General features: G+C 46.0%; 2 protein-coding genes across 2 annotated transcripts in view; both read left to right on the top strand.

Annotated features, from left to right (window-relative positions):
- The window catches only part of LOC149370175 (uncharacterized), a 230,897-nt gene that overhangs the window by 159,803 nt on the left and 59,654 nt on the right, over window positions 1-11,440 (top strand). The gene's annotated exons all lie outside the window — the stretch shown is intronic.
- Window positions 3,141-9,878, top strand: LOC149370176 (uncharacterized). Its single transcript, XM_089582681.1, has 5 exons — window positions 3,141-4,088; window positions 4,226-4,363; window positions 6,812-6,931; window positions 7,319-7,579; window positions 9,097-9,878. The coding sequence occupies exons 1-5, from the start codon at window positions 3,449-3,451 to the stop codon at window positions 9,876-9,878; spliced, it is 1,941 nt and encodes a 646-aa protein (XP_089438807.1). The 5' UTR covers window positions 3,141-3,448.

Raw genomic sequence — 11,440 nt, 5'->3', positions numbered from 1 at the left:
CAAGCAGAGCACAAAATATCCACTTCTTCAAATTTGGACCTATACGTTTTTGTTCTCAGAGTCCCTGTCCTAGCCTCAAAAAGCAGTGAACTGCCCCGCAAATTATCGAATAATCGCTCTTTTTTGATGTCCTGTTTTCGTGTCCTATATATATGCCTAGCGCCCATTTTTCCTGCATTCTTTCTTTCCACATCTTTCTTTCCGTCTCCTTTACCTCCGCTTTCACGTTAGTATTTTGTTGCGTCCCATCCCTCACCCGTATAAATACTTCGTTCTTAGCTTTCGGGTTCTATTAGTCCATTTTGTGTTAATACTTTTCATGACCAGATACTTGTACACCTTTTTTGCCCACCTTGTTTCCTCCATTTGAGTTAGTCTCTGATCATATTTCAGTTTGCTGATGGCCTCCCGAACCTTGAACGACGCCCAACCCATATCTCCCTGGACTCCCTCGTTCGTGTTCCCATGGGCTCCCAAGGCTAGCCTTCCTACACTTCTTTGTCTGACCTCTAGTCCTGACTGTACTTCTGATTTCATGCACAGGACTGCATTTCCAAATGTGAGGTCCGGTACTATGATTCCCTTCCATACCCCTCTAACCACCTCATACCTATTATAGTTCCATAGTGCTCTATGCTTCATAATGTCTGAATTCCTTTTTCCTTTATCTTTCAGAATCCTCTCGTGCTCTTCCAGATATTTTTTTCCTTCACTTAGCCATACACCTAGATACTTATAAGTTCTCACATATGGTCTATCATAGTGTCTTGTATTTCTAGTGGGTCTCCCTTCTCATTTAAAAACCGCAGTGTTGTTGGCAGTAGAGGCCCATGTAAGAACGCTTCGTCACTACATGTGACACCTTTTCGTATTCAAACACATTCGAAGACAATTTAGTTGATGCTGACAGTTCAATTATAAGTGCTCTCTTGTAAAAGATGGATTCACACGAACACCGATTTATTTTTCTGGAATCCGCGCGTTTATCAGAAAGAAATATATATTTGGCGGATATATGCACGTGCAGTCGATTGTTCGTTATTTATTTGGCTGTTATATATTCGGATGAACAAAGGAGCAAAAATCACTGGGCGCCATGCAGGTCCTGGCTATGAGCTCGAGGCATACCCCAAAATCTCCTACTTGAATCTTATCAAGCCGCCGCGGTGGCTGAGTGGTTAAAGCGCTCGTCTACCGATCAGGAGTACCCGAGTTCGAACCCGACCGCGGCGGGCCGCGTTTCGATGGAGGCTAGCGCAAAAGGCGCCCATGTGCTATGCGTTATGGCAGTGGACGTTAAAGATCCCCAGGTGGCCGAAATTATTCCAGAGACCTCCACTACGGCACCTCTTTCTCTCTTTCGTCTTTCACTCCCAACTTCCTCCCTTCCCTTACGGCGCGGTTCAGGTGTCCACCGAGATAAAGTGAGACATATACTGCGCCATTCCCTTCCTCAAGAAACCAATTTGGCAATTTAAACCATATTGCCAATAAGCGAGGTGTGGCGTGCATACGGGCCTGCCTGAGTGCTCTCATAAGTGTGTGCATATTACACACACACACACACACACACACACACACGCACACGCACACGCACACACACGCACACACACGCACACGCACACACGCGACAACCAGCGCTCCCAATTCCTTTTGAATTCAATATATATGCCACATGCTGCTGAGGCATAAAGTTCGAATTCGCGGAATATGTACATCAATGACAACAGACGTGCTGTAGTGTCTAGAAATATATGCTGGCATATTTCTAGATCTGTACCACCCGGCCGCGTACCTGCAACACCGACTGAAATACTGAACAATATTTCTCGGAACACTTCCCGTCATGGGCTTGATCAAGCCTTCACGTTTCATTTCGCTGTCAGGTCGAGGCTATGCTTTTATCGGCGAAATCAGTGAATTAGGGCCTCAGTGGTAACGCACTGTAAAATTTTAGAACCACGTAACGCGCACTTTAAAAGGGCACTAGCTGCAGCTGCGACAGTGGTATGCTCTGGATACATCCGGACAGAAGTTAACTGATGAAGTCGACGACGTGCAATACACAGCGCGCGAGAGCCGCGCACTCAGACACTCAGACAACGGCTTTTTTCGAGATCAGAAGCCAAGATTCGCCTGCAGGCGTCGAAAAAACGCTAATAGCAAGCTAGCATATACTCTCGTTAAAATATATTCCAATCAAACAACCGCAGCACAAATATTTACAGTGCAGCGCCATTTGTTCCGTTCCTAAAACCACGGCCCAAATTTCCACTGCTTCCTGTTCTGTTATAGTGCCTAGAATATATGCCTAGGATATATATTCCAGGCACTATAGTTCTGTTTCGATGCGGGGGCACCCAAAAACCGACTTGTAACGGTGATGCAAAGAGAATCCGGAACCAACTCTGTTTCGGTTTCAGTTTTGCCTACGCCGCTTTATCGTTTTCTCGCCTTTCATTTTTTTTTCTCTATTGCCTGGCTTTGGCTCATGACATTGCACAACAAAAATACACATAACGCTATATACATACGACACTGTCGTGGTCAGCCAGCACGAGACTGGCTTCGTCAGCTTAAAATTCCCGCAACGTGCACAACGGCTCTAGTCTTGAGAGCCACTCGGGAGGCTCCGCAGCTGCTTTTTTGATTGCAAGAAACCAGTCCATGCTTTCCCGAAAATAAATTCTTCAGTGCGGTTGGTCGTGCTGTATCGTCTGATCTTCGTGTGCACTGCATGCCGTGGTTAGACAATGTCGGAGACTCGGCCCGCAAAGCGACGCAAACAGTATTTGGATCGCGACAAATACTTCGAGGTACCAGCAACAAGCTTTACCAGGCGACAGGAGGCACACGCCGCCTATGCTGCTATGTGTTCGACCTCGTCAACCACAGAAGCAAGTCGCTGTGAAAAAGCTGATCGCCCGGAAACCGAAGAGAGTGGCGCGCAATTGTCATTTCCAGAAGACGACGACTCGGATGACTGCGACAGTACTGTAAGTGAAACAACTGGATCCGATTCGGATACCGAGGACAGTGGCGTCCAACAGCCATCTGTTGCGGAGGATGGGGAAGACAGCTGGAACGGCTCTGATTCTGCATCCAGTTGTGCAGATTTCTGGACTGATGGTGCTTCATCGGACGGCAGCTCCAGCAACGGCGACGGCCCGGAGGATGCATACCTCGAGAACGAAGACAGTTATGTGCCTCCTTTCGCTTACGGTGATGAAAAATTGCCCCACTCCCAGGTCACGAAAGCTGGCGCAGTTGCAGCCGTCATGGCATATGCCATTGCTCATGGCCTTACATGGACAGCCCTAGGCGACCTCACTAAATTGATTAACTTTCTTTTCGGCTCTAATGTCTTGCCACAGAGTGAGTACTTGTTCCGGAAACTGTGGGCAAAAGAAACAGAACAAGTGCTACAGTACCACTATGTCTGTCAAACATGCAACATAGTAATGACAATTCAGCAAAATGCCCGGTATGTAAGTGCACAGACAGCCTGAAGGCTTTGAGAGAACGTGGTGCATTTTTTATCATTATGAATATGCACAAGCAGCTCAGCTTTTTAATTGAGCAGACAAAAGATGAACTGGAAGCAAATCTGGCAAAACTGCGACAGCCTGCGCCATCAAATGACATCGCACCAGCAATCATCACTGACATCACAAATGCTGGTTGTTATGGCAGACTGCAAAAGTCAAGAAATCTGGGAAGAGATGACTTGACATTAACTATAAACACTGACGGGAGTCCAGTCTTCAAGTCATCCAAAACATCTGTGTGGCCACTTCAGTTTATAGTTAATGAGCTTCCTCCAGACTTGCGGTTCAAGCATTCAATCCTTGCTGGACTTTGGTTTGGAAAGTCGCATCCAAACATGCAAATTTTCCTTCGCAAGTTTGCTTGCGAAGTGAACAGTGTAAAGCCAGTGAACTGGACATGCAAGTTGAAACATTCATCCAAGCCCTACGTGCTTTGCTGCTCTGTAGATGCACCGGCAAGGGCGTCAGTACTAAACATGACCCTATTCAATGGCTACTTTGGCTGGCCGTGGTGCCTTATTCGAGGTGTGCACGTTGAAGGTAAGCAAAATCTTTAAGTCCTGCCAAAAAATTCACAACTTTCTAATGAACTAGTTTTGTATAGAGAGGTGATGTAAAGAATAGAGAGGGCAGGGAGCAAATGTTGCTTTACCGCATGATCTCTCACTCACTTCCAGGGAGCATGCGGTATGTGACTGCGGAACCAGTCGAAGCACGGACATCACAAACGCTTGCCTCAGATATGAAGCTGGCAGTTCGCTTCAAGGATAACGTCAACGGTGCAAAAGGACCGTCTGCATTACTCAGCCTGAAAGGTATGAATGCTTGTTTCGGTTAAACACTTTGTCGAACAATGTTAATTGGTTACAGTAGAAACTCGTTAATTCGACACCTGCTTCATGCTGGCTAAGTCCAGGCCAATTAACTTATGCTCGCTAATTCGCGCATCGGTTAATTTGAACGGGCTCCCAGGGGAGGCGGCGTGACTTGCCTGGCAAGAGATGGTCGAATGATGAAAACTGGTTACCTGCTGCGGAGTCGCTCGCAGTTTCAGTTTCGTTTTTTGTGTGTGTGTGTGTGTGTGTGTGTGCTTTCCGTTAGCTTGCAGCAGCGGCGGCTGGGCATCAGTCAGCCAACGTAACCCAGCTTACCATCGTTTGAGACGCTGATTGGCGCGTAGCTGGTGTTTTCTTACCCCCCACCCCTTTTTTTTTCCCTCATCCGCGCCGCTGAGCCGTTTCATTTGCTTCCGTCTGCTGGCACAGCGCCTCCATAGCGCCGCCACACCAGCCACACCTGCACATACGCTCCCCTCGTAACACCGTATGCCTCGCGCCGCACTCAAATATTTGGCACGGACCTCAACGGGGCATACCGTACGAGATTTGTAATCTTTGATCCCACATGCGCCAACCGGTCGCCGCTCTTTTTCCTGCCACCGCCTCACCGTACACGCCCGGATATTCGCGCTAGCCTACGACGACAGTGCGTGGAACGCACATATGAAATAGTGGTTTAATAATTACAAAACAATACAAAAAGGAAGAAAAGGATGGTGTCGGCCGCGGCAGTTGCTATTTTCTTCAGCACTCGAGCTGCGGCTGGCCGAAATAAAACCGACAGGGAGACCTATAGGATAGAGGAGCGAGAGGATGAAATTGATCTATGCGTACACCCGCCGCGGCGGCTCAGAGGTTAAGGCGCTCGTCTACCGAGCCAGAGTACCCGGGTTCGAACCCGACCGCGGCGGCCGCGTTTCGATGGACGTGAATTGCAAAAGGTGCCCGTGTGCTGTGCGATATGCGATGTTATGCTGTCCATTTGGAACACTATTCCAATTGCCACTGGCTGAAACTCAGTTGGTGCATTTGGAAATCTAGTTGGTTCTAACTCTTCCTTTTATTTGAGTAGGGAGTACTCGAGCAGTACTTTGCAGTGCAAGGAGAGGAATTATAGAGAAGTACTGACTGTCACGAACAGTGCTTGCGTCCAGGCACCACTGCTTAGGTGCACAAAAAACAAGGGCACTTGTACTGGGCCCTTAACAAAGGAGCTGTGCTGAAATCTTAATTTATTTGTTCTGCAGAGCACTTTCAGAAAGGTGTGTTTATGTCTGTGCATTCTGCTTCAGAGGTGCACAGTCATATTCCTCGTTAATTTGAACACTGGTTCCTCACCAAAATAGTCCGTAAAGGGTGTCGTCAGTAATAACGAATTAAGAAAAATTACAGTTTGCTTCTGTGCATAGTGGAAGTTGGGCAATTTTGGAACTTCCAAGTGTATTATTCTGGTCGTCTTTACCTTTGAAATAACACAGTGCAGGTTGAAGCGCATATCATTAGCCTAGAGACCCATATGAGGCACACATTGACGCCTCATGGTAAGATGAAGTTTTTCCTACAATGACTGTTCACATCCCAAAAGCTCTACTCATTTGACTGACAGCTGCTGAATTTTGTTTTCAACATAGCACAGGCTACAAGAAGATAATTTTTTTTCACAACAATTCAAGCAATGTGACAAATGGCAAGGCTTGTCGACTGGGCACCTCGGCACTGTAAAGCATGAAACCACATACACACACACAAACGGCATCACTACGGCATTTACACCTGCGCAATGCTTTTGCAGGTGTCCTGCACTCAAAATACAAACAGAAAAACATCTTTTAGGGGCATTTGGAAGTTTGTTTTCATCACTGTGCGTATTAACGGAACAAAAATAGATGGGCCCCAGTGTGCTCCCGGCATTGCCTCTTTGTTGATTGCCCTGACAGTCTGACAGTGAGTTTCCATATTATTGAGTCATAAATGCATTAAAAATGTTTGGTCCACAGATTAACTGTCTATTATTCAAACTGTGCATATAAATGGTGGTCATACCAACGGTGCATAACTGTATATTCTTTTGCCAGGCTAGGAAAGTATGAGTGACCTACAGTAAGGCATTGCACCTAAATGAATGGGGCCACAGCACACATATATCATCATGGCAGGCAGTAGCCTTGAAAACATTCTTTTAGGGGAGAAGTCATACTACTACGCGTTGATCTTCATGCATTACCATATGCTGTCATTTGCCCCTGAGAACAGCATTGTCAGCTGTAGCACAGCAGAGGTGGCAGTTTGAGCTCTGTGACAAAATAGCTGCATACTCCTGGATGTTTATGGTCCCGGATTTTATTGTGAGGCAATGCAATAGTTGTGTTTTACTGTTACAAACTGTCTTTACTAATGCTTTGCATGCCATGCTTTTTTGTTTAGGCCTGGACCTCGTCAACGGTCAGAGCGTTGAGTACATGCACTGTGTTCTCCAGGGGGTCACAAAGCAGCTGACTGAAACTATCCTGTCATCTTCGAACTCTGACCAGCGCTTCTATATTGGTAATGTATCATTATCACTTAATGTACATAGCTTATTTAGGTGCTATTTCTGTGAGAGCATGTAAGTTTAAATATATCATTACACTGCATGAATTTTGACTAAGAATTGAGTGCATAATTTTGTGACTATAATATTACTGATAGTTCACAATTATTGCTGTGATTGTTGCTGATAAGGTTGATTTTTGTGTTATAGTTTCCTTAGTAATTGCTTAAAATGAAGTTGCCATTTTCTATCCTAAGTTGACACAGATTTCAAGCTGACTGAACTGCACCTTTTTCTTGCAGCTTATTTGTTTTGATCTTGCATAATGAATATTGTATGTCTCATTCATTAGTTTGAACTCATGAAAGAGGCTTAATCACCATTGTGAATGTTTTGCACAGGTGCACCTTCCACTGTGGCACGCATTGACACACGGCTTCTTGCAATAAAGCCTCCCCATTGCATCACAAGGCTACCACGACCACTCAGAGAACGAGGCTATTGGAAAGCCTCTGAATGGAGGCAGTGGCTTTTGTTTTATGCCCTCCCATGCCTTGAAGGCATCCTTCGACCGGAGTACTGGAAGCATCTGGCAAAGCTTTCAGAAGCCATCCACATTCTCCTTCGTGAGGAGCTGTCCCCAACTGAAATTGATAGAGCAGGTAATTTTCTGCATTTACCAAGAGTACTGGTTAACTCTGCATGGCAGGTGCTAGAGTCTTGTAGCCAGGGCTGGAATTTTTTAATCTATATTTTATGCGGAATTTGGCAGACTTTTTCAGAGGTTGTTTCAGAATATAATTTTCATTTTTTTTTATTTTTTGCAAATATTATTTCTGGTGGAAAAATTAACAGTTTTTGACGATTTATACAGCATCCCTGTGCGCACTCAACGGTCACATATAGTTTGTCTTGGCTTGTTTGTTACCAAGGGCAGTTTATGCATGTGCAAGTAATTAATGCAGAAATGGGTGTGTTTGTAGAAGTGATTACAATTTGAAATACTACTACAATAAAAATCCAGTAACAGCACGGAAGTTAAGTGATGAAGGCATAAGAGAAAGGCATAAATAGAAGTCCATTTATAAAAACTTGGTTGTGCAAGAACCGAAATAAACGGGAGAAAAAATAAGTGAAAACATCAGAGGAGCAACACACACATATACTAGCCCCACTTAGGCAAATAGAACTGGGCCTTTCTGTCTAGTAACCATGTCGGAATAGCTTTATCTGGCGGCACACTGCTCCCTTCTTCAATCATGAAACAATTTGTGAAAGCAGAAAACGCTTCATAAGGACTAAGTTTTGGACTGAGAATGAATATTTAACTGCAGCCAAAGTTCAGAAGCCAGACAAGTCTCCAACCTCAAAGTTCGCATTATGACGACAGCGATAGAAGTTCCCCTGAACCTTTGTAGAAGCCGGAACATGACACTATTTCGTGACACTTGTGCGTTGTTTTGAGTTTAAAGTGGCTTGTTACAGTTGCACACGTCACCGTGCATATGTAGCGTGCAAAAACTCCTTAACCAAGTAATAGCTAAAGAGATGACAGGCTGTGGTCGCAGTGTGCTATGCTACAAGATGAAGCTCAACAAGTTAATGGAGCCTCTCGGTGTGCACTCGGTGTTCAGTTGTCTTAGGTAGATGATCAGTACCTGAAAACACACAACTGCTCTACTTACTCAAATTATCCCACTGTTGTACTGCTCTCCTGGCTGCCACATTTTATTAGTTCTATGTTGTGACTGATTGCAACACGTATAAACAGCCAGCAAGGTAAAGCATACATCTGAAGGATGCTATATTATTTTTTGATTAAACCAAATTTCACAAAAATGAGTTCAGCCTATGTTCATCATTCTTTTTTTTGTCATTTTAAACCGTGAACTCCAACTCCTCAAACTTAGCAGCAAAATTTGCATGTTGTAACAAAAATTAATCTTTGCATTGCAGTGTGGTGGATTGCATATGTGATGTGATGACACTATCATTGGTTCATAAGTTCTAACTGCCTTATCACATGTTGGGACATAATTTGTAAGAATACTTGCATTGTCTAACACTGGATAGATGTGAGTAATAGCAAAAAAAAGGTCACTCTTTAACAGTTTGAATTTTATTCTATTAAAATTAGTTCTTAGGGTCACTTGAAGTAATTTATTGCTTTTCATTTCAGAGACTCTTCTGAACACCTATGCTTGCCGCTGCCAGACACTGTATGGGATGGCATTCATGACGTTCAACGTTCATGTTTTGCAACACCTTGCAAACTGCGCCCGTTCACTTGGGCCACTTTGGGCTCATTCAGCGTTCGTATTTGAGGGTGGCAATGGAAGCATTGTGCGGCTCGTGTCTGCAGCAAATGGTCTACCACATCAAATTACTGAAAGAGTAATCATGCTGCAGAAGCTCCACTGGCTTATTGAAGGCGACCTTCTTACAGAAGAAGAAAAGCAGGTCTGCAAGGGCCTGATAGGCTACACACCTGTAAAAAGTGCCTTGCGTGTGCATGACCTTTGTCTCTTAGGGAAAGGCAAAGACACAGCCCTGAGCACCGCTGAGCAGGACAAAATTCAGCTTTCCTGTGGAGTTTCTGTGACACGCGGCATGCAATATGAGCGGTTCATAAAGGGCAAACAGGTATACCACAGCACTGCATATGAGAGACCATCAAAATCAGACACGACTTTTCTGCGGACGGACAGTGGGGACTACAAACGCATTGAGAAAATAGTGTTCTTGAAGGAAGTGAACAGCTGCATTCTTCTCTGCAGGCCTGTGATCATTTCTGACAACCTGGCTGTTCCTCCACATATTAGAGAGTGCTTCCTGTCACATCACACAGTTTTTGATGTGGTGTTACCAAGAGAGGTGGCTGACACCTGTGTCTTCATAAATTTCGTCAATGAAGAAAAAACATACATTTGTGACCTTCCAAACAAAATTGAAAGGGATTGAAACAAACTCTGAAGCGACATTAACATACAGAATTGGGCCAGTCAGTACTACAGTCGGATGCAACTTAAGTCTGCAGTGAAGCTCCTCCCACATGCAGCCTCCCCGCACAGAGTTCCTCCACGACGAAGTAGTCCACTGATTAAACGTTTCTTGTTACCTAAACAAGAAGCTTATCACAAGAAGAAAATTATGAGCTCTAGAATTTTGATATGCGGGTTGTTTGATATTGCTACGACGAAGAGGAAGTGGAAGTCGAAGTGGCCTCCCGCGTGAAAGGGTCGCACGAAGAAGAAGAGGTTGTTGGTGCTTCCTGCTGGCGTTGGTGCTTCCTGCTGCTCGCCGCTAGGAACTATTCACCTACCTCTTGTAAATAAACGCAAATAGTATTTCCCCGCAACATCTTGGTGGAGGTGCTGGGTAAGACAGAACTACGCAGCGGACGCTACCTTCCACCCCCGACGTCCCTTTCACGCCGCCGCTACCTTCCACGGCTTACAATGACGGAAGCCGCTCCTCCAGATTCGGCAGCATCAGTGTCCTCGGTGGTCCTCACTCACCCTCGGGATCCTGGACCCTCCTCTGGGGACGACGACGCTGACGTTGAGACCTGGCTTCGCAAGTATGAACGATGCAGCGCTAACAACCGGTGGGACCAAACTTTCATGCTTGCAAACGTCGTTTTTTACCTTAAAGGCACAGCGCTGAAGTGGTACGATAGTAACGAAGAGACATTAACCAGTTGGGATGACTGTAAGCAAAAACTTATTGACCTTTTCGGCAAACCACTCGGCCGGCAGCTTGCCACTAAAAGAGATCTTGCCAGTCGCGCCCAGTCATCCACGAAGTCCTACGTGTCCTATATTCAGGATGTGTTGACTTTGTGCTACACGGTCGATAAGGAGATGAGCGAGGCTGACAAAGTCAGACATGTGCTGAAGGGCATTGCAGACGATGCCTTCAGTCTGCTCGTTTACAAGAACTGCGACCAGATTGCAGACATCGTAAAAGAATGCTGCCACTTCGAGGACGCCAAAAGCCGACGGATCACCCAGCATATCGCACGCCTGCCCAACACGGCTGCGTCTTCGTCCTGCCAAGATCTTTGTCCACGGAACCAGCCTACCTCACCAGAGAACGTGACCCATATCGTACGCCGTGAGCTTGAAGCCATTGCTCTGGCCTCCTTAGCAACACCTGCAGCCAACCAGCCCCTGCACCTTCTACTTATTCAAGCCGTCGTGCGCCAGGAAATTGCTAACTTGGGTTTGACGTCTGTCGCTGCTCTTCATCCCTCCCAAGTACCCGAAGTCCCTCCTCTATACCCTGTTCGGCCTGTTTACGCCGCTCCTCGACCGCGCAACCCCTCCGAGTGGCGTACGCCCGACGACAGGCCTATCTGTTTCAACTGTTCCCGTGTCGGCCACATCGCCCGTCATTGCCGTAGTCGATGGTACTCCTCCCAGCGGACTCGTTACTCGACCCCACCTTATCGCCCCAATGCTGCAGACTCAAGCTCTTTCTCGCAACCCTTGGACACGTCAAGACCCACCACCGACGTCCTG

Source organism: Amblyomma mixtum, chromosome 1, assembly GCF_055824585.1.
Source record: "Amblyomma mixtum isolate Tamu chromosome 1, ASM5582458v1, whole genome shotgun sequence".
NCBI classification, from domain to species: domain Eukaryota; kingdom Metazoa; phylum Arthropoda; class Arachnida; order Ixodida; family Ixodidae; genus Amblyomma; species Amblyomma mixtum.
This window is presented reverse-complemented; position numbering and strand designations above follow the sequence as displayed.

Coding starts and splice junctions, on each gene's coding strand:
- LOC149370176 (XM_089582681.1), top strand. CDS start 3,449: ATGCAACATAGTAATGACAATTCAGCAAAATGCCCGGTATGTAAGTGC. Junction 4,089..4,225: donor TCGAGGTGTGCACGTTGAAG/GTAAGCAAAATC, acceptor ACTCACTTCCAG/GGAGCATGCGGTATGTGACT. Junction 4,364..6,811: donor TGCATTACTCAGCCTGAAAG/GTATGAATGCTT, acceptor TTTTTTGTTTAG/GCCTGGACCTCGTCAACGGT.